At 40.5% G+C, this 22,333-nt stretch overlaps 2 protein-coding genes across 6 annotated transcripts in view; one reads left to right on the forward strand and one right to left on the reverse strand.

Moving 5' to 3' along the window:
* Positions 1–3,360, forward strand: part of LOC133620229 (uncharacterized) — a 5,230-nt gene extending 1,870 nt beyond the window's left edge. Inside the window, exons 1-3 of one of the 5 annotated variants that reach the window (XR_012051144.1) lie at positions 1–1,079; positions 1,239–2,579; positions 2,663–3,360. The exon at positions 1–1,079 is cut by the window's left edge and continues 1,870 nt beyond it. Coding sequence is in view for 4 of the 5 variants with exons in the window: in XM_061981529.2 (XP_061837513.1) it covers positions 1–1,079; positions 1,239–1,337 (1,178 nt within the window). In the remaining variant the exon portion in view is untranslated. Of the gene's footprint in view, positions 1,080–1,238 lie in introns of all 5 variants that reach the window. The other 4 variants (XM_061981530.2, XM_061981531.2, XM_061981529.2 and 1 more) reach the window with 4 other exon arrangements.
* Positions 1–9,598, reverse strand: part of mfsd11 (major facilitator superfamily domain containing 11) — a 16,381-nt gene extending 6,783 nt beyond the window's left edge. Inside the window, exons 1-9 of the mRNA XM_061981534.1 lie at positions 9,338–9,598; positions 8,986–9,127; positions 8,873–8,928; positions 8,701–8,808; positions 8,558–8,637; positions 8,405–8,501; positions 6,709–6,767; positions 6,485–6,644; positions 6,322–6,365 (exon numbers count right to left, since the gene is read on the reverse strand). Coding sequence (XP_061837518.1) covers positions 6,322–6,365; positions 6,485–6,644; positions 6,709–6,767; positions 8,405–8,501; positions 8,558–8,637; positions 8,701–8,808; positions 8,873–8,928; positions 8,986–9,081 — 700 coding nt within the window. The 5' untranslated portion in view covers positions 9,082–9,127; positions 9,338–9,598. The remainder of the gene's footprint in view (positions 1–6,321; positions 6,366–6,484; positions 6,645–6,708; positions 6,768–8,404; positions 8,502–8,557; positions 8,638–8,700; positions 8,809–8,872; positions 8,929–8,985; positions 9,128–9,337) is intronic.
* Between the last annotated feature and the right edge of the window lie 12,735 nt (positions 9,599–22,333).

A 22,333-nucleotide genomic window follows, 5' to 3' on the forward strand; every position in this document is an offset into this window, starting at 1 on the left:
CAATGGACATCGTTGGACCACTCCCAAAGTCAGCCAGAGGACATCGCTACATACTGGTAATACTAGACTATGCCACCCGATATCCTGAGGCTGTACCATTACGCACAGCCTCAGCCAAAGCGATCGCACATGAACTGTTTATGATGTTTAGCCGAGTGGGAATTGCCGATGAGATTTTAACGGACCAGGGCACATGTTTTATGTCACAAGTGTTAACCATGCTGTACAAATGGCTGAAAGTGAAACGCATACGAACCTCTATATATCATCCTCAGACAGATGGCCTGGTGGAACGTTTCAACTGTACGTTGAAGAAGATGCTAAAAAAAGTAGCCGACGAAGACGGGAAAGACTGGGATCACCTCATTCCATATGTCCTCTTTGCCATCAGAGAGGTTCCCCAGGCGTCCACTGGCTTCTCCCCCTTTGAGCTAGTCTACGGCCGACGTCCCCGAGGCGTGCTGGACATTGCGAAAGAGACCTGGGAGAACCAACCCTCGCCACACCGCAGTGTGATCGACCATGTCGCCCAACTACAAGCCCGGGCTCGCAAAATCTGGCCCATGGTAAGAGAACATATGGAAAAAGCCCAAAGAGAACAGGCGAAAACGTATAACAGAGGTGCCACACTCCGAGAGTTCCAAGTTGGGGAAAAAGTGCTGGTATTAGTTCCGTCCGGCGAGTGCAAGTTCTTTGCCAGATGGCAGGGGCCTTACGAGGTAATTGAGAGAATGGGCCCCGTGAACTACAAGGTAAACCAGCCAGGCCGGCGGAAAGGTCACCAAATTTACCATGTAAATATTCTGAAAAAATGGCATGCGGCAGAGCCGTTGCCATCTACTGCGTTTTTAACTGCACACTCTCCCCAGACCACTCCCCCGGTACCTATAGGAGAGGACCTCTCCCCGTCCCAAAAGCAGGAGGTGAAGGAACTTCTGGGACGGAACCAGGACCGCCTCTCGGAATTGCCAGGAAGGACCCAGGCGATCAAACATGACATTGAGACCAAACCCGGAAAGGTGATAAGACAAAGGCCCTACCGAATCCCAGAAGCCAGGCGGGCGGCTATAAAAGAAGAGGTAAAGAAAATGTTACAAACTTGGAGTAATAGAGGAATCCCATAGTCCATGGTCCAGCCCGATTGTTATTGTGCCAAAACCAGACTGGTCCCTGAGATTTTGTAATGACTTTCGTAAATTGAATGAGATATCACTGTGTGACGCTTATCCCATGCCCAGAGTAGACGAGCTGATAGAGCGGCTTGGCCCTGCTCTCTTCGTCAGCACCCTGGACCTGACCAAGGGCTACTGGCAGGTGCCATTGACGGAAAGGGCTAAACCTAAAACGGCCTTCTCCACACCAGAGGGGCTATTCCAATATACCGTCTTGCCTTTCGGGATCCACGGGGCCCCGGCAACATTCCAGAGGATGATGGACCGAGTTCTACGGCCCCACCAAGAATACGCAGCCGCCTACCTAGACGATATTGTGATTCACAGCACCAGCTGGTCTCTCCATCTCCAGCATCTCGACGCAGTCCTAGGAGCCCTTAGACGTGCCGGACTGACTCAACGCTAAGAAGTGCCGAGTGGGTCTGACTGAGACTGATTATCTTGGCTACACCATAGGAAGAGGCTGCGTAAAACCCCAGGCCCGCAAAGTGGAGCGCATCAGGGAATGGCCCCGACCCTTGACGAAAAAGTAAGTAAAATCATTTATTGGCCCGGTATCATATCAAAAGTTTATTAAAAATTTCTCTACGATTGCAACACCATTGTATGAACTGACACGGAACAAATTGCCCCATCATGTCACCTGGACGGCTGAGGCCGAGACTGCCTTCAAGATGTTGAAGAAAGCCCTATGTGAAGAACCGGTGTTGAAAGCCCCCGACTTCAGTCAGCCGTTCATCCTCCACACTGACGCCTCAGGCACAGGAATTGGAGCCGTGCTCGCCCAGCTCGTGGATGGAGAGGAGCACCCAGTGACATTTATTAGTAGGAAGCTCCAGAGCCATGAGCGAAATTATGCCACAGTAGAAAAGGAGTGCTTGGCAGTCAAGTGGGCCATACACCACCTCCGCTACTACCTATGGGGTAGGACCTTCACCTTGGTGACAAACCACGCCCCCTTGAAGTGGATGTCCACAAATAAGGACCGAAACGATCGCGTCACACGCTGGTTCCTGGAACTCCAAAATTACCACTTCACCGTGGAATATCGGCCTGGGAAGGCCATCCCACATGCAGACGCCATGTCCCGCCTATATGAAGAGGACAAAGAAGCTCCCGGACCGACCGGCGAGCTTAGGGGGGGATATGTGGAGTCTCACTCAAGCACCGCCTGACAGGTAGGCACCTCACAGGGGAGGAGCAAGGGAATGGAGGCAGAGTGGAACAAGGAAGACAACGCCCCAGCCTTGGCAGCATCATCGAGGGGCGGTACATTCCCCTGTACCTGCTCAATCAGCCTGAAGTGCCACCAGCTGTGCGACCAGGTGGGGCTCAGCTACAAACCCTACTTAACTCTGCCTCATTCAGGTCTGGCTCTCCTCTGTGTCAAGGCAGGTGCATAAGGCGGTAAGTGAGACATCCACTATTTCCCCACTAAAGACATTACTGGTGAAATGTTTTACTTATGTTGTGTTTCTCTTGTTTGATAGGCAATGACCTTTGACCTTTAGAGAAGTGTGCTGTGTGAAGGACTGAGAGCCCCAGATGGGAGATATTTATGTTTATTAATGGACACTAAGTTTGCTGATTCCATACCCCGCCCTTCCTAAAAACACTTGTACAATAAATGCCCTTTTCGGCTTGCTGCAAAACCAATCCTGTGTCTTGGTGAGAATCTGGTACCACAATATATATAGCAGAGGTGGGACCAAGTCATTGCTTTGCAAGTCACAAGTAAGTCTAAAGTCTTTGCCCTCAGTCTCGAGTCAAGTCCCGAGTCAAGACAGGCAAGTCCTGAGTCAAGTCTGGAAAGTCTCAAGTCAAGTCCCAAGTCCTGCATTTTGAGTTTCGAGTCCTTTCAAGTCCTTTTAACCACAGACTAATGTATTTACACAGATTGTGTATGCTTTTAAAACACTATTTATTTATTAAAACAAGTGCATTTGAAATTGCAGGGAAAAAGATAGTGGTGACATTGCACTTCAAAATAGCACTATTAACCAGTCATTTTAAACATGTAACTCATTCCTTTACAGAATAAACACATTTGAAAAACAAGTGCAACTGTACTTATTTGCACAAAAGTGTTAACATTGTATTTCCATGGCATATTGCATTGTAACTAGTTCCACTATCCTGTTCTTACCTTATCTCATTGATCTCATCTCATACTGTATGTGTGTTGATGTGTGCGTACACATGAAAAACATAACAAATATATGAACATAACAATGAACAGAGTTGTACTTTTTAGATGTCAGGGCACTATGCAATATGTACACATATTCTTAATATAGTATACATTTTAACTGACCTTTATTTGACTGTGTTTGTCTTTTTGTAGGTGGCTAAAATACGCGGTGCTGCTGACCGCCGTCTAACGCTACGTTACTGTGTGTGATACATTGACTAACGTAACGTTATGTGTAGGTACCTCATGCAACCCTGCTTAAAAAAAATCACTTGACAAAAAGTATGAACAAGGTAGCGAACTGCAGTGGATGCAACATATTGCCGTGTTTGCAATGACGTTATCACCATAGACATCTTATAAGTAGACGCAGCATTGGCTGCTGTGACGTGAGCAATTTGGCCGCCATCTTAAAGTGGTGATGAGAAGCCGGCGAGCAGCCTAAACTGACAGTTGATAGGTAGAAAACAATGATGCCGGGCTGGTGTTCAGCGTTTTCCTGCTCAAATGAGCGGACTGTTGAAAATAGGAATCGGGGGATTACTTTTCACAAGTAAGATTTAACATTAATGTACTATTGGTTGTATTTTATGAAAATAATATTACCACAGAGTTGAGAAGGAGCAAAGATCTTCAATATTTATATGTGAAAATCACAAAGAAATCTTCTGGGGGAGGATGACCCCCCCTACAGGGGTTTGGTTTACAAACTTTCAGCCCCACCTAAAACAAAATTCACCAGCGGCCACTGATTATGATGCACTCATTTTAGGCAAAGTATAAGACAATACTTTCTCTACAGTATAATTGTTACCAGGAATAAGTCTTCAAGTAACAATATTCAAAAACTAACATTGTTGGATAAGACAGAATTTGGTTTTATTCTGAATCCAGTGAAACAGATTGGTGGTTTTAGCTGATATAAGGACTTTCAGGTGTTTATATATGTTTAAGTATTTGGCAGACGCTTTTATCCAAAGCGGCATACATAAAAAAATACATAAATAAATAAATGGGTTGTACTTATATAGCGCTTTTCTACCTTCAAGGTACTCAAAGCGCTTTGACACTACTTCCACATTTACCCATTCACACACACATTCACACACTGATGGAGGGAGCTGCCATGCAAGGCGCTAACCAGCACCCATCAGGAGCAAGGATGAAGTGTCTTGCTCAGGACACAACCTACATATAAAACAATCACTGCAAACATTATCATTTAAAGGAAGAATGTAATACAAAATATCAATACAAAGTATCAAGACAGAATAAACTCTCTGCTGCTGCAGCAACAGAGATACAGTCTATAAGATATATAGATATCTAATGTATTCATACATTGTTTATGTAGGATATACGCATGTATATATAACCTAATCATATTGTTTCTTCAATTTAAAAATAGCTTACCGTTTTTTTCCCCCTTTTCTGGGATTATATTCCCAGTTTCGATCTCGGATGTCTGGTCACTTATAGCGTATAAGAATATTACATTACTGTTAAGCAAACTATGAATAATAAAACACGCCAAAACATGTGTCCGTTATCATAGCTACATGTATGACAAAAAAGCGCGTGAAAATCAGTGGTATTCAGTGAGGTAAAATGAATTAAATGCGCTGACAGTTCATTGCTCTTGCCAAATGAATTGCACTGAGTGGAGCGGATCACCACTCCAAGATGGTGGCCACGCGTCTCGTCTGCGCCAGTAGGCAGTAGCGCTCGATGCTGCGTCTACTTAGAAGATGTCTATTGTTATAACGTTAGCAGTGAGTTTGCAGCCTCACTGATTTAACTACACAGCAAATAAAAGTCACGTTACTTAGCCAATAAACGTTCTCTTACATTCAAAACGTACCCTTCTTTGTGCAACTTCAAATGTCGAACGAAGTTGGAAGTTGTTGCGTCTCCGTCTGTAATATTCGAACTGCGTGATTTGCATACGGCAATTCGTTTTTTGTTGACCAAGTCGTAGTTTTTATACCTGAACGAAACCAACTTTGGCATAATTGTTTCTCACTGGCGCGTTGTTTGACAACTCTCGTTCATTGGTTGTCCTGCAATTTGATTGGATGAATGCTGTGTGATGACAACAACGTAGATCTAATTTAATTGGCTGTTGTACTGAGAGCACACCAGCTGACAGGAACAACACGCTGACCGACACAGACGAAGAAAATTAAAAATACGGACCGCTACCAAATAACTTTTTAAGCTTTGGATTTTGGGGAAAGTGGCAAGTCATGTCAAGTCAAAAGACTCAAGTCCAAGTGAAGTCACAAGTCATTGATGTTAAAGTCTAAGTCGAGTTGCAAGTCTGTTTACATTTTTTCAAGTCGAGTCTAAAGTCATCAAATTCATGACTCGACTCTGACTCGAGTCCAAGTCATGTGACTCAAGTCCACACCTCTGATATATAGTATACACACTGTATACACATATACTATATATATATAAATACATATATACACACTTGTGTGTATTTTGTATATGTACATGTATATACATATACATATATATATACACCCACAACACATGCACACATACATATATGTATTATTGTTATACTATTACAAACACTTAAATCTCTAAATTACCTTTAAGTGCATCTGTCGATATAAAGTAAAAACTTTTTTTTTTTTTTTATTTCATGCCATTTTTGTCAAAGAAAACCATGTTTTTTTGGGGCATAAATACAAAATATGTAATATTTCCCACCAAAAAATAAATGTCAAAGTGGAATACTTGATGTGAAGTAATTGGGGCGTTACATATGTCAGTCATTCATAACAAAATTGATTGCGGGACGAACTTTGGACAGCTCTGCTCTAGAGGTTGTTTGTAAAGTTTTCGGAGGAGACATAAAATGTACACAAGTTGTACACTGACTACTCATCAAAGACAACAGAAATATTTCAACTTGATAGCGTTTGGAAGAACAACTTCTGCACGTACCGAAAGCGTCCAGAGCTTGCGAGCAGAGGACTGAGCAGGACCACCTGCAGAGATGAAACACACTTTGACCTTTCACCCCCACTCCTTCCTGATGGACGCTGGCCACGTCACCATGCCAACCAGAACGGGGTACATCATCATCATCATCATCATCAGGTCAGACCTGAGTGTGTCCTCGCTGGACTCTGTCTGCAGCAGCACCTCCGGTGGCTCGCCAGGAGCGGCGTCAGCGTCCGGGTCGGGCTTGCGGATCAGGAAGAAGAGGAAGCAGCCCACCAGGCTGATGACGGTCAGCGAGATGAACACCGTCTGGCGGTCTTTGTCTGCCATGCACAACACCAGTCACACACACACACACACACACACACGCCACAAGCTGCCTCCTACCTGAGATGTGCTCGTGTCCATGCCAGGCTAAGAAGATGTAGAGGTTTCCAAACAGCAAGCTGTGCGTGCACGTGCACACACACACACACACACACACACACACACAATTAGCCAAACATAATCACTGCTGCAGACCACCACAATGTATCCCATGGGACACAATGGGTCAGTGTGGCTGCTCCACCTGGTGGGGGTGTGGCTACATGAAAATGTGATGACATCACACACAGGTAAACACACTAAAATAAAACACACATACATTAAACACACACACACTACAATGAAACACACAATCATTAAACATAAACAAACGTACACACAACAAAATAAGACACAAACACTCAACCATTAAACACACACACACACACTAAAATTAAACACACAATTGTACACACACTAATATACGACACAATTATTAAACACACACACAGACAATAAAATGAAACACAAACACACCTATGCACACTAAAATAAAACACAATCATTAAACACACACACACGAAAATAAAACACACAATCATTAAACACACACACACTAAAATGAAACACACAAATGTACACACAAAAATAAAACACAAACACACCTATGACACTAAAATAAAACACACAATCATTAAACACACGCACACTAAAATGAAACACACAATCATTAAACACACAAACGTACACACACTAAAATAAAACACAAACACCTATGCACACTAAAATAAAACACACAATCATTAAACACACACTCACACACTAAAATTATACACACAAACATACACACATCAAAATAAAACACACAACCATCAAACACACTCAAACGGACACACGTTAAAATGAAACACAATAATTAAACACACACAAAAACACACTATCATTAAACACACAAGAATGAAAAACAGAATCAACACACACAAACCCACACTCGCTAAAATGAACACACAATCATTAAACAAACGGGAATGAAACAGACAATTATTGAACACACACAAAATAAGATACACAATCATCAAACACACAAACATACACACACTAAAATGAAACACACAATAAAATATAACACACAATCATTAAACACACACCCACACACACTAAATGAAACACAATCATCAAACACACAAACATACACACAATAAAATGAATCACACAATAAAATATAACACAATCATTAAACACCCACCCACGCACACACAAAATGAAACACACAATTGTTAAACACACACAAACTTACACACACCAAATAAAAACACACAATAATTAAACCCACACACAATAAAATAAAACACAATTGTACAAACACCAAAACACTCAACCAATAAACACACACACACACACAAACACACACTAAACTTAAACACACAATTGTACACACACTAAAATAAAACAAACAGTCATTAGACACACAAAACTAAACACAATTGTACACCTACCAAAAAACCCACACACTCATTAAACACGCACACAATCATTAAACACACAATTGTACACACACCAAAAATAAAATAAACAATCATTAAACACACAAATTTAAACACAATTGTACACCTAACAAAAAAAGACACACACTCATTAAACACGCACACAATAATTAAACACACAGAAAATTAAACACACGATTGTACACACACCAAAATAAAACACACAATTGTACACACACCGAAATAAAACAAACAATCATTAAACACACACAAACACACACACAGACACACACCTGGACTGCAGCAGAGCCCAAAAGAGGCCGCTGTTCCTTCCGATGGTTTGTTCGCCGGAGTTGATGGCGAGCACGTTGCCCTGAGCCGTCCACAAGACTGCAAGACACAGAAGGGTCAAAGGTCGCCTGAGGGCTCAGAGACGGCCGCCATACCTGCGGCGCCGATGCCCACCAGCACGGACGCGGTGTAGAAGCTCCAGGTGTACGGATACACGAACATGGCGATGTAGCCGCTGCAGCGGACGACAAGGACGCTTGTTAGCGCCTCCAAAGGGGCGGGGCTTGTGCGATCTCACCTGTACAGAAGGCCGCTGAAGAACATGGCGAGCTGCGGTCCGATCACGGCGACCATGGAGGGCGCCAACAGGTTGGACGCGGAGAAAACGCCGTAGATGATGGACATGCTGCGGGGCGGCACCGGCACTCACAAGCGGACCGACGCGACCATATTGGGTGGGCGGAGCTTACCTGGTGTATCCGCTAGCGTGGAAGGAGGTGCTGTTGAAGCTCTTGATGACGGTTTGCTGCAGGGAAGAAGAGGGGTCAGCGCTCTGGACTCCAGTCACGTGCTCGCCGCCTACCTCGATGTTGCCGCAAGTCTGGAAGGCGGTGAAGATGAACATGAAGCCCACGCCGAGGATGACGATGTTCATCAGCTTCTTCCCTTCCGGACTCATTGTGAAGGATGGTCACCACTTCCTGGACGTGAAGTTACCGGAACATCTGAAGAAGGAACATAGAGCTCATTTAGTACGTAAAGCAAAGTGCTGGAAACTTTCATTCCATGACGTCATCTTTTTTCTTACATTCCTAACCAGTACTTTTTTTTGTTTTTGTTTGGTGTTTAAGCAACTGAAAGTGACGTGAAAAATATACATCCATAAAAAAAACATTTATTTATTTTTATTTTGTCAGGCGAGTCCAGCGACTTACCGAGCAAGGCGGCGGTTCAGCGGCTCGGTTGAGCTTCTTGTTCGTCCGTTCGGACGCAGCTAGCTACTTGCACTTTGTCACCTATCGTCTCCCTTAAGGAACAGAATCCGACATGACGGAACCAAGCGGGTTCTCCGAAGGTGTTCTCTTGCAGCCGACCTGTCCAAAGCAGACGAGCCAGTCATGTGAGGACGTCAGCTGACTCGGACGCTGCTAGCTGTTAGCAGCTAACTGCTAGCGGTGTGTAGCATCAATGCCAGATGTACAACACATACGGTGGACAATGAAGTGTAGCTCGAGCCCATCCACATAGCGTGTAGATTTGTTGCTTTTTTAATTTTTTTTATAAACCTTTATTTATAAAGTTCAACATTTACAAACAGTTGAGAAATAATAATCAAAGTAAGTCCGAAAACAGTACAAAACAGCGCCAGGTTTTTTTTAAAATTCAAAGTAACTAAAACAGAATGCAAAAAAAAAAAAATTAATAAAAAAAAAAAAAAAAAAAAAAAAAATATATATATATATATATATATATATATATATATATATATATATATATATATATATATATAAAACAAAGTGCAAAGCCATAGGCCAGGGGTCGGCAACCCAAAATGTTGAAAGAGCCATATAGGACCAAAAATACAAAAACACATCTGTCTGGAGCCGCAAACAAATTAAAAGCCATACATACAGATAGTGTCATGAGATATACATTGAATTGAACTTAAAGGAAACTAAATGACCTCAAATATACCTACAGATGAGGCATAATGATGCAATATGTACATATAGCTAGCCTAAATAACATGTTAGCATCGATTAGCTTGCAGTCATGTAGTGACCAAATATGTCTGATTATCACTCCACACAAGTCAATAACATCAACAAAACTCACCTTTGTGCATTCATGCACAACGTTAAAAGTTTGGTGGACAAAATGAGACAGAAAAAGAAGTGGCATAAAACACGTCCTAGAAAGTCGGATAAAGTTATACATGTAACCAACTACGGTGAGTTAAAGGACCGCCAAAATTAGTAGGACAAAACGGCGCTCGCCAAATACTTGAATCAGTGAAGCATGTTTGATATAAACAGTGAGCTTTATAACAATTAGGGAGGTTTGTGTCATGTTTGTCCTCCTACAGAAACCATATTAAAACAAAAAATATATTTTTTCTCCCTCATCTTTTTCCATTTTTCATACATTTTTGAAAAAGCTCCAGAGAGCCACTAGGACGGCGCTAAAGATCTATAGCCGCGGGTTGCCGACCCCTGCCATAGGCTCACTCAATGTCAGCAAATAACTTCAATTCGGAACACTGCATCATCGTTTTCACAGCTTTTTGGTTGTCAGAGGTAGAGAGTGTTTTAATGTAAGAGTTCTAATTATTTTTTAAAGGCACAAAAAACAGGTCGGGTATTGAGAAACTTACATTTATGAATATAAAACTTAGCCAATAGTATAATGAGGTTGCAAAGGTAAAATTCCTTTTCAAATTTTTTTCATACAGTGTAAATCCAAATAGCACACTTTTAAAACAAAAGCACACATTTGTCATGAATATTTAGATGTGTTGCTTTAACCAAGCACTTCTACTTCCGGGTTGTTTTAACTATCACATGACTGATTAATAAACACGTTACACTCCAGCTCGAGATTCTGAACGTTTCAACACAGACTCACACACTACCATCCTTGTATTCTACACAATGACGAATATTCTGCAGTAAATTAATTAATACAATTAATACATTTTAATTGTAAAATAAGTTTTAGGACGGTTTGCAACTTTTTTTTTTGTGATATATATTTTTTTCAAACCATAAAATATAACAAGAACACGACATGGTCAATAAATGGGTGTTAAGATTGTATATATCTGCGCTCTTACTCTGTGTAGCTTTGTTGTAGAGGTTGGATGTTGTAGCGCATGTTCTCCACTTGGGGCGCTCTGGTGCTGTGTAGTGTTTAACACCGCAGCAGTTGTGTGTTCAACAGGAGAAGAAGAATAAAGTATCCTCGGTGAGAGGTCTTGATGATCGGACTCAATGAAAGTGTCGTTCATGTGCACGCATAAAGAACTCCATTAAGCTCAAACACCTTAACAATGGGAATAAAAATAAAGGCGATTAGTTTATCTGAATATTATTTTGAAATACAAAAAAATAAGATTGAAAAAATGGACGATAACAGAGCAAAAACAGATGTTTTTTTTAACCGGCCGACACCAGAACCGTAAGTTTTTTTTATTTCAAGCCAAGATAAAATAATGTGGTGTCGCATCGTATATTGTTGTGCTGCATGTAAATACACACAGCATAAATATACACGTATAAAAATATACACAACACCACAGTATTTTTTCCAATCTTGAAATAACAACTTCCGGTTTTGGCGTCGGAACATTTAAAAATATCTATTTTTCGTTTCTATTGAATGGTGATTTTTATTTTTGTTATATAAAATATAAAATGCCCATTTAATTCCTTCACCGTTTTTCACACCTAGTTATTGCTTTTCAACACGACAAAATAAAAAGAGTGTCAAAAGACGAAGCCAACTTTGTTTTAAATTAACAACAGAGCAGTGTCTCCACATCCGTGGCTTAATAGTGCAAACATAACCCACGGCCGGGATACGTCCCGTCTAAACCCGTCCGACTGGAACTCTCTAACAATAAGTAGTGTTCCCTGGGTGACATATGTAAACCCACTACAAACCCATTGTTTTTCAACTGTATTTTTTGTATATCAAATTGTAGTAAACCAATGTTTTTTCAATTCCCATGCATTAAAATATAATACTATGACCAAGACATACATTTCAGCTAAGTTTAGGTGAGGTCATCAATTGATTATAACTTTGTGAGTATACACAAAGGTAACAATGAGAATACATGTCAGAGAAGACAATAAAGCATAAAGAGGATCTTCAGAGTGTGAGGTAAGTACATGATATTATTGATTCAAATAGATCCAGAAAGAACAGGTGAGGACTGATGTCAAGTGGACATTTTAAACATACGTTTGAAATGTTTCTTTATTTCCACTGTTCTGTCAGGTTTCGGTTTTGGCTATGAGATTGTATTTAATGTTTTATTTATCCGTTAGGTTGCAAATATGCCCCTCGATGTTGAAAACTCATTTTTAAATCCTTAAGTCTTTGCATGCAAAATAAAAAAAAAAAATGGATACAATGACCGCCGTACAGTTTAAACAGGTAAACGAGACCATACATCACTCCAAACATTTCCCTTGTAGCAAACGTTGCTCTTTCTTTCTGCTTGTGCGTATCCTAAAGCTTTGCAGAAGATGGCGGATCACCAAGATTGAACATAAGCGTCCTCTAAGATACATCTAAGACATGTCAAAGACATGTTAAAGTTAAAGTACCAATGATTGTCACACACACTAGGTGTGGTGAAATTTGTCCTCTGCATTTGACCCATCCCCTTGTTCACCCCCTTGGAGGTGAGGGGAGCAGTGGGCAGCAGCGGTGGCTGCGCCTGGGAATAATTTTTAGTGATTTAACCCCCAATTCCAACCCTTGATGCTGAGTGCCAAGCAGGGAGGTAATGGGTCCCATTTTTATAGTCTTTGGTATGACTCAGCCGGGGTTTGAACTCACAACCTACCGATCTCAGGGCGGACACTCTAACTACTAGGCCACTGAGTAGGTGTTTAAGACATGTCTAAGATATGTCCAAGATAGGTCTAAAATATGTCTAAGCTGTTTAAGATATGTCTAGGATATGTTTAAGACATGTCTAAGATATGTTTAAGGTATGTCTAAGATATGTCCAAGATATGTTTAAGACATGTCTAAGATGTGTCCAAGATGTGTCCAAGATATTTTTAAGACATGTATAAGATATGCCAAAGACCCCCTAATAAAAATCAAATTAAGACAGGTCTAGATATGTCTAAAATATGTCAAAGACATGTACAAGACATGTGTTGGAGCCATCTAAAGAGAAACTACAAATGTCGCATTTTTGTTGGTTTGGAGTGATGACACAATCAATGCAGGTTCTCGCCTTAATAATCAATCTGACACAGGTGAGCGAGCAGCACATAAGAGACGCCAGCAGAAATTGTTTTCAAATTGTTGGCTCGGCTTTCAAACAAATATAAGCCTTAAGGACACCTTGGCACGGAATTCTCAACGCACTGCAGTATCACTTGCTTGTTATCGTTTTGCCATAAGGAATGCCTACCCGTGGATAGAACCCTTGGAGTTGAATAGAGCAAAGAAGATGACTCTTTCAGGTTCCATGTAACCTTAAAATCACAGACATTCACCAGAACAGCGATCCTTTCTATTGTAGCCTCTGTTTATGATCCCATAGGATTTCTTGCTCCATTTACTTTTACAGCAAATTACAATTTACAAAAGCTGTGTGAACTGACCTGTGGGTGGGATGATGAAATTCCAAGTGAGTACCAACTGAAATGGCAGCAATGGCTCATTGGACTGCAGCAAATGGAGAGCTACAAGGTCAACCGATGCATCAGACCAAAGAACTTTGGAGCCATTGCATCTCCTCAACTTCACAACTTCTGCGATGCAAGTGAGGCAGGTTATGGGGTCGTAACCTACTTGCGACTCACCAGTATCGAAGATTCAATAAACACAGCATTTCTCTTTGGGAAAACCAGGGTAGCACCCTTGAAAAAGGTGACTATTCCTAGACTGGAATTAACTGCTGCCATGTTAGCAGTAAAAATTGAGAGGGTGTTAAACACTGAATTACAAATCCCACTTGTAAAGTCAGTACCTCCATTTTAAAATACATCCGATATGAAACAAAGAGATTCCATACATTTGTTGTGAATCGTGTTGGAGTGATCAGGGAGTCAACCGACATTGATCAGTGGAGGCAAATTGGCACCAAAAGTAACACAGCGCGTCATGCCTTGTGGCATGACAGCTGAAGCATTCCTGAAGCCCAATGTTTGGATAAGCGGCCCTCAGTTCCTCCTTAGCGCAGAGGAAAACTGGCCTCATAGTCCCATTGATCTTGGTTCAATCTTCCATGACGACCCTGAAATCAAGAAAGAGAACGTCACCGTCAACGCAATCCAAACATCAGCACCAACTGCGACTGATAAACTCATTCATTACTTCTCAACATGGCTCAAGCTCCAGCGAGCAGTAGCGTGGTTCCTGCGCTTGAAAAGCCTCCTGCAACACCTGAGAAACGGGAGAAAGAGGGTTACTGCCAACATGAGAGACAACGAAAAGGACCAAGAAAAGAAAATGGAATTGATTGAATGAGAGAGAAAAGCTTTCAAAAGCTCTATGGGGGCACAGAAGCTTACCTCGGAAGACCTGAAGTCCGCAGATAATGCAATTGTGCAGTTCTGTCAAGTGCACAGCTTTCCTGAGGAAATTGGAAGTTTGTAGATTGAAAACAAGAATGTAAAAAGACAATGCCCAATCTTTACACTCGATCCCAAGCTGGATAATGGAATACTGAGAGTGGGGGGTAGATTGAGTAAATTGGCCATGCCGGAAGAGACAAAGCACCTTGTCATCCTACCAAAAAAATCACCATGTGTCGAAACTCATTCTTGAAAATATCCACAGACAAATAGGACATTGTGAAATTAATTACATGATGTCTGTTTTACATGATGTTCCCACATCTGCGGTCCCCTCCAAGGTTTCTCATTGTAGCTCATTGGGTTGATTTTTTCCTTGCCCTGATGTGGGATCTGAGCCGAGGATGTTGTTGTGGCTTGTGCAGCCCTTTGAGACACGCGTGATTTAGGGCTATATAAATAAACTTTTATTGATTGTGAATGTTGTCTGTCTATCTGTGTTGGCCCTGTGATGAGGTGGCGACTTGTCCAGGGTGTACCCCGCCTTTCGCCCGATTGTAGCTGAGATAGGCTCCAGCAACCCCCGCGACCCAATGGGAATAAGTGGTAGAAAATGGATGGATGGATTGATTGATTGAAAGCTTCAAACCGGGACCAGCGTAATCGAAAGACCGGTCTCCAAGATCGTTCTTCTGGTTCCGGCTACAGAACGAAGACACACGCTTACATACCCTCACATTGTGATTTGGTTCTGTTTCTTTTTTCTTTTTTTTAAGTTGGCTCCTATTTTTGTTTTGATATTGTTAGTGGGCACCTCACATAACAATAGGGGCCGGTGTTGTTAAAGTCATCTAAAGAGAAACTACAAATGTCGAAAATGTTGGTTCTGTTTGATTTTGGTTTGAGCCAACAGTTTGATGCATGCATCGGCTTTGAGTTTGTTTACTTTGACATAGCATACACTCCCAACACATATTTTATTAGTTGCTCATTCAAACACTCACCCACTACAACCTTGCCATCTTTAAGCAAAACGACAATAAGTAAGTGATACCGCAGCGCGTTGAGAATTCCGTCCCGAGGCGTCCTTAAGGCTTATATTTGAATAAGCCTAATTATAAAAATAATGCGTTAGACTACTAGTTACTGCCGAAAATAACGGCGTTACAGTAACACGTTACAAGGTAACATGTTAGTCCCAACACTGGTCATAGAAATGTTCAAGATATGTCAAAGATATGTCAAAGATATGTCCAAGACATATCCAAAACCTGTCTAAGATAGGTCTAAGAAATGTCATAGATATGTCCAAGCTATGACTAAGATATGTTTAAGATATGTCCAAGATATGTCAAAGATAGGTCTAAGAAATGTCATAGATATGTCCAAGATAGGTCCAAGATATGTCTAAGATAGGTCTAAGATATGTCTAAGATACAGTATGTCTAAGATAGGTCTAAGAAATGTCATGGATACGTCCAAGATATATCTAAGATAGGTCCGAGATATGTCTAAGATATGTTCAAGATATGTCTAAGATATGTCCAAGATATGTTTAAGATATGTTTAAGATAAGTCTAAAACATGTCATAGATATGTCCAAGATATGTCCAAGATATGTCCAAGATATGTCTAACATATGTCTAAGATGGGTCTAAAACATGTCCAAGATATGTCCAAGATATGTCCAGGATAGGTCTAAGATATGTCCAAGATGTCTACGATATGTCTAAGATATGTCCAAGATGTCTAAGATATGTCTAAGACATGTCCAATATATGTCCAAGACATGTCTAAGATGTCCTAAACATATCTTAGACATATATTAGTCTATAGAATCTATAGGTTTTATATACCGTACATAATGTAACATATATATTTATATCTATTTTATATATTTTGTTTTTGTTGTTGTCTTGTCTCCATTTTGTCTCCACAATTTACTGGACACTGGCAGGCTGGAAGCGGTCCACGGGCCCTAGTTTGGGGACCCTTGGTCTAAGACATATCCAGCACGTCCCGAGGCGTCCTTAAGGCTTATATTTGTTTGAAAGCTGAGCCAACAGTATGTTTAAAATATGTCTAAGATACAGTATGTCTAAGACAGCGTTTCTCAAAGTGTGGGGCGCGCCCCACTGGTGGGGAATAGAGACATGACAGGTGGGGCGCGAGGAACGGGAGGGAATTTCACTTTAATTTTTTTTTTTTTTTTAGATTTTTTTTTTTACTATGCTTTCATTTTCTATACACACTGTAAATCACTTTGTGATTCTGTCTGTGAAATCCGCTTTATAAATAAATGTAAATTACTTATTTTTCCTGTAGGCTTTACATTTCTAGGTAGGAGCAAAAGTTTGACAGACATAGCAACAGTAACTAATGGGGGCGGGGCTAAGCGGAACAAACTTGACGAGACAAGCGCAGCAAAATGAAAAGCTGTCCCACTGTCAAACGACACAGTTGCGAGACGTATATGCGACATTGCAAGTGATCTTGAGGAACAACTCGGAGACAAATGAAAAGAAAGTCGTTTTGCTTTACAAGTGGACGAAGCTACTGACAGCAATAAAGACTGCCTGTTCATCGCATACGTCCGCTTTGTGAATGGCGAGTCACTGTGCGAGGATTTGCTGTTTTGCAAATACATCAAAAATAGAGCCTCTGCTGATGAGCTGTTCAAGATAATGGACAGTTTCCTCAAAGAACACGACCTTAAATGGGAAAACTGTGTGGGCTTTTGCTCTGATGGCGCAATGACCATGGCAGGGTCAAGAAACAAGCTGCAGGCTCTAATAAAGAGGGTTGCGCCAAATGTGCATTGGACACACTGTGTCATTCACCGGGAAGCACTCGCGTCAAGGCAGCTCAGCCCCGAACTCAATGAGGTTTTAACAGATGTGAGCGCGGTAAATTTGATCAAAACACGACCACTGAAAGCGCGACTATTCTCTGCACTGTGTGAGGAAATGGGAGCTGATCATACAGCCGTGCTGTTTCACCGTACTTGCCAACCTTGAGACCTCCGATTTCGGGAGGTGGGGGTGGGGGGCGCGGTTGGGGGTGGGGGCGTGGAGGAGTATATTTACAGCTAGAATTCACCAAGTCAAGTATTTCACACACACACACATATATATATATATATATATATATATATATATATATATATATATATATATATATATATATATATATATATATATATATATATATATATATATATATATATATAAAGAAATACTTGACTTTCAGTGAATTCTAGCTATATATATATATATATATATATATATATATATATATATATATATATATATATATATATATATATATATATATATATATATATATATATATATATAAGAGAAATACTTGAATTTCAGTGTTCATTTATTTACACATATACACACACATAACACTCATCTACTCATTGTTGAGTTAAGGGTTGAATTGTCCATCCTTGTTCTATTCTCTGTCATTATTTTTCTAACCATGCTGAACACCCTCTCTGATGATGAATTCTGCTTCGTCTCCTTGTTGTGTGCGCAGTTGTGCACTGCACTCTCTAAAAGCCCTAGATGTTAATGTCACATATGCATGTACATTAGATGGCAATATTGCCCTGTTTAAGAGTGTCACAACATTGCTGTTTACGGCAGACGAACTGCTTTACGGTAGACGAAAACGTGACTGCTGTTGTTGTGTGTTGTTGCCATGCTGGGAGGACGTTAATGAAACTGCCTAACAATAAACCCACATAAGAAACCAAGAACTCGCCCTCGATCATTCTACAGTTATAACGTGATTGGGCAGGCACGCTGTTTATATTGTGGGAAAGCGGACGTGAAAACATGCTGTCGACACGTCACTCAGGTACGCCTGAATTTCGGGAGATTTTCGGGAGAAAATATGTCCCGGGAGGTTTTCGGGAGAAGCGCTGAATTTCGGGAGTCTACCGGAAAATCCGGGAGGGTTGGCAAGTATGTGTTTCACAGTGAAGCAAGGTGGCTCTCCCGGGGCAAAGTGCTGTCACTTGCCCTGTCTTCCCAAATGCATAGCTCCTCCTTTTTTTTTGCAAAGATTGCAAAGTGGCACTTTTATTTTATTTATTTTGAACTTTATGCAAGTTATTTGATTTATTATTGAACTTGATGCAAGTTATAACACTTTTATTTGATTTATTATTGAACTTGATGCAAGTTATAACACTTTTTTTGATTTATTATTGAACTTGATGCAAGTTATAACCCTTTTTTTGATTTATTATTGAACTTGATGCAAGTTATAACACTTTTGTTTTATTTATTATTGAACTTGATGCAAGTTATTTTATTTATTATTGAACTTGATGCAAGTTATACCAGGCAGCACGGTGGAAGAGGGGTTAGTGCATCTGCCTCACAATACGAAGGTCCTGAGTAGTCTTGGGTTCAATCCCGGGCTCGGGATCTTTCTGTGTGGAGTTTGCATGTTCTCCCCGTGACTGCGTGGGTTCCCTCCGGGTACTCCGGCTTCCTCCCACCTCCAAAGACATGCACCTGGGGATAGGTTGATTGGCAACACTAAATGGTCCCTAGTGTGTGGATGTGAGTGTGAATGTTGTCTGTCTATCTGTGTTGGCCCTGCGATGAGGTGGCGACTTGTCCAGGGTGTACCCCGCCTTCCGCCCGATTGTAGCTGAGATAGGCTCCAGCGCCCCCCGCGACCACAAAGGGAATAAGCGGTAGAAAATGGATGGATGGGCAAGTTATACCACAGCTGCACAGTTATTTTATTTATTATTGAACTTGATGTTATTTTATGTTATTGAGTTTGAATGTATACAACTTGATGTTACTTGATGTTCAATAAATTTGAAAATGTTAAGCTTGGCGTTAGCGTTCTGTTGGGGCGATGGGGGCAGGTGGGGCTTGAAAACTCGCCCTTGTCCAAAGTGGGGGATGACAAAAAAAGTTTGAGAACCACTGGTCTAAGATGTTTAAGATATGTCTAAGATATGTCCAAGACATGTCCAAGACATGTCATAGATATGTCCAAGATATATCCAAGATATGTCAAAGATATGTCGGAGATATGTCTAAGAAAAGTCTAAGAAATGTCATAGATATGTCCAAGATATGTCTAAGATAGATCTAAGATATGTCAAGATATGTCTAAGATAGGTCTAAGATATGTCCAAGATATGTCCAAGTTATGTCTAAGATAGGTCTAAGACATGTCATAGACAGTGTTGGGTTGGTTACTGAAAACCAGTAACTAGTTACAGTTACTAGTTACTTTATTTCAAAAGTAACTCAGTTACTAACTCAGTTACTTACACCAAAAAGTAATGCGTTACTGTGAAAAGTAACTATTTAGTTACGTCTTCTTTTTTAAAAATTTTAATTAATGCCCTTTTAGCCTTCATTTCAGTACTGTTATTGTACTGGAAAATAATACAATCTGTTGATCAACTTGACATGCATTTGCATCACTGAACTTTGCTAAGCAATGTGGTCTACATACAACACACAAAGACAAAGATATGTTTCAAAGGGCCAATTTATTTCAGGCCAGAACAAATTGACAAAACTATTTTAAATAGCTGCAACATAACATACATAGGTAACAAATCGCATAATAACAACATAGCTGTAAACATGGCTTCACCCAAGGAAGGCACACATGACATACACAAAGCCTAACCAGGCATTTTTATTTTCTCAAGGAATTGTGAAATAAAATCATGTCTTCAGGAGATCAACACTGTACTGAAGCCCAGAACACTCTACGCATTTCCCCAGTTTTAGTTTAGAGATAAGGAAAGATTGGCCTGGCCCTCTAGGATCCCTCTTTATGTTTGTGAACTTTATAGTCTATACATTTAGAGTGATGTGATAATCAAACACTCTAGAAGTCTAGAATGAAAGAGCTACAGTATATAAGATAATTGACAGAGTGTGTGTACCTTCAGTAATGAATGATGAGCAGAGGCAGAGTTTGGAGTGTTTTCTTTAGCTCGCTTTCCATGTTTATGTCCTCACTGTCCAGTTACGTGGAAAATGTTTTCCGTGCCATTTGCTGTTTGACGCTGGTATCATGCTAATTAGCTGCCTGAAATCGGGTGACTCCACTGTAGAAATAGCCTGCATGTCTTCTACCACATACGCTGCAATGGCTCTATCAATGTTGTCCTGGCTAGCAGTGCCTCCGTTAAAATCCTTACGTGGTGGTGGAGGTGGAGGTGAAGTGGCATCGGAGTCTGTGTCTCTCTTTACTAGCTTCGTCAAAGCATGTTGCTTTTGTAGGTGTTTCAGCAGATTTGAATTGCTGTTTTGGGCAGTAGATAGGATCTTTGATCCAAGACAAAACGTACATTTAACTAAAATGTTCTTTTCTTTGTGCTCGACAAATGAAAAGTAGTGAGAATATCGCCATCTTAAGAAACTCGACTTTAGCTCCGCCATGATGTCTTGTTAGTATAAAATAACGTAAAATAACGCAGTAACGCATCATGTAGTAAGGGTAACTGAGTTACTGAATATAAAAAATAATGCGTTAGACTACTAGTTACTGCCGAAAATAACGGCGTTACAGTAACACGTTACAAGGTAACATGTTAGTCCCAACACTGGTCACAGATATGTTCAAGATATGTCAAAGATATGTCAAAGATATGTCCAAGACATGTCCAAAACCTGTCTAAGATAGGTCTAAGAAATGTCATAGATATGTCCAAGCTATGACTAAGATATGTTTAAGATATGTCCAAGATATGTCAAAGATAGGTCTAAGAAATGTCATAGATATGTCCAAGATAGGTCCAAGATATGTCTAAGATAGGTCTAAGATATGTCTAAGATACAGTATGTCTAAGATAGGTCTAAGAAATGTCATGGATACGTCCAAGATATATCTAAGATAGGTCCGAGATATGTCTAAGATAGGTCTAAGATATGTTCAAGATATGTCTAAGATATGTCCAAGATATGTTTAAGATAAGTCTAAAACATGTCATAGATATGTCCAAGATATGTCCAAGATATGTCCAAGATATGTCTAACATATGTCTAAGATGGGTCTAAAACATGTCCAAGATATGTCCAAGATATGTCCAGGATAGGTCTAAGATATGTCCAAGATGTCTACGATATGTCTAAGATATGTCCAAGATGTCTAAGATATGTCTAAGACATGTCCAATATATGTCCAAGACATGTCTAAGATGTCATGTCCTAAACATATCTTAGACATATATTAGTCTATAGAATCTATAGGTTTTATATACCGTACATAATGTAACATATATATTTATATCTATTTTATATATTTTGTTTTTGTTGTTGTCTTGTCTCCATTTTGTCTCCACAATTTACTGGACACTGGCAGGCTGGAAGCGGTCCACGGGCCCTAGTTTGGGGACCCTTGGTCTAAGACATATCCAGCATGTCTAGGCTATGTATATAACATGTCTTGTGCGTATGGAAAAATCACCATTAAGGAATCTTTAAAGTGTTAAAATCAGGTAGCTGGCATAAAAATCCCTCAATGATGACCGCAGTCATACTAGCGTTCCTGTACATGTACTGTATATTCACTGGGAAATCTTTATCTATAATGCTGATCCTTTTTGACAAACGGGTTGTCACAACACGTCCCTCCTTTGTGGAACAATTGAAGTACTTTTTGTTC

Source organism: Nerophis lumbriciformis, linkage group LG24 (genome assembly GCF_033978685.3).
Source record: "Nerophis lumbriciformis linkage group LG24, RoL_Nlum_v2.1, whole genome shotgun sequence".
Taxonomy (NCBI): Eukaryota; Metazoa; Chordata; class Actinopteri; order Syngnathiformes; family Syngnathidae; genus Nerophis; species Nerophis lumbriciformis.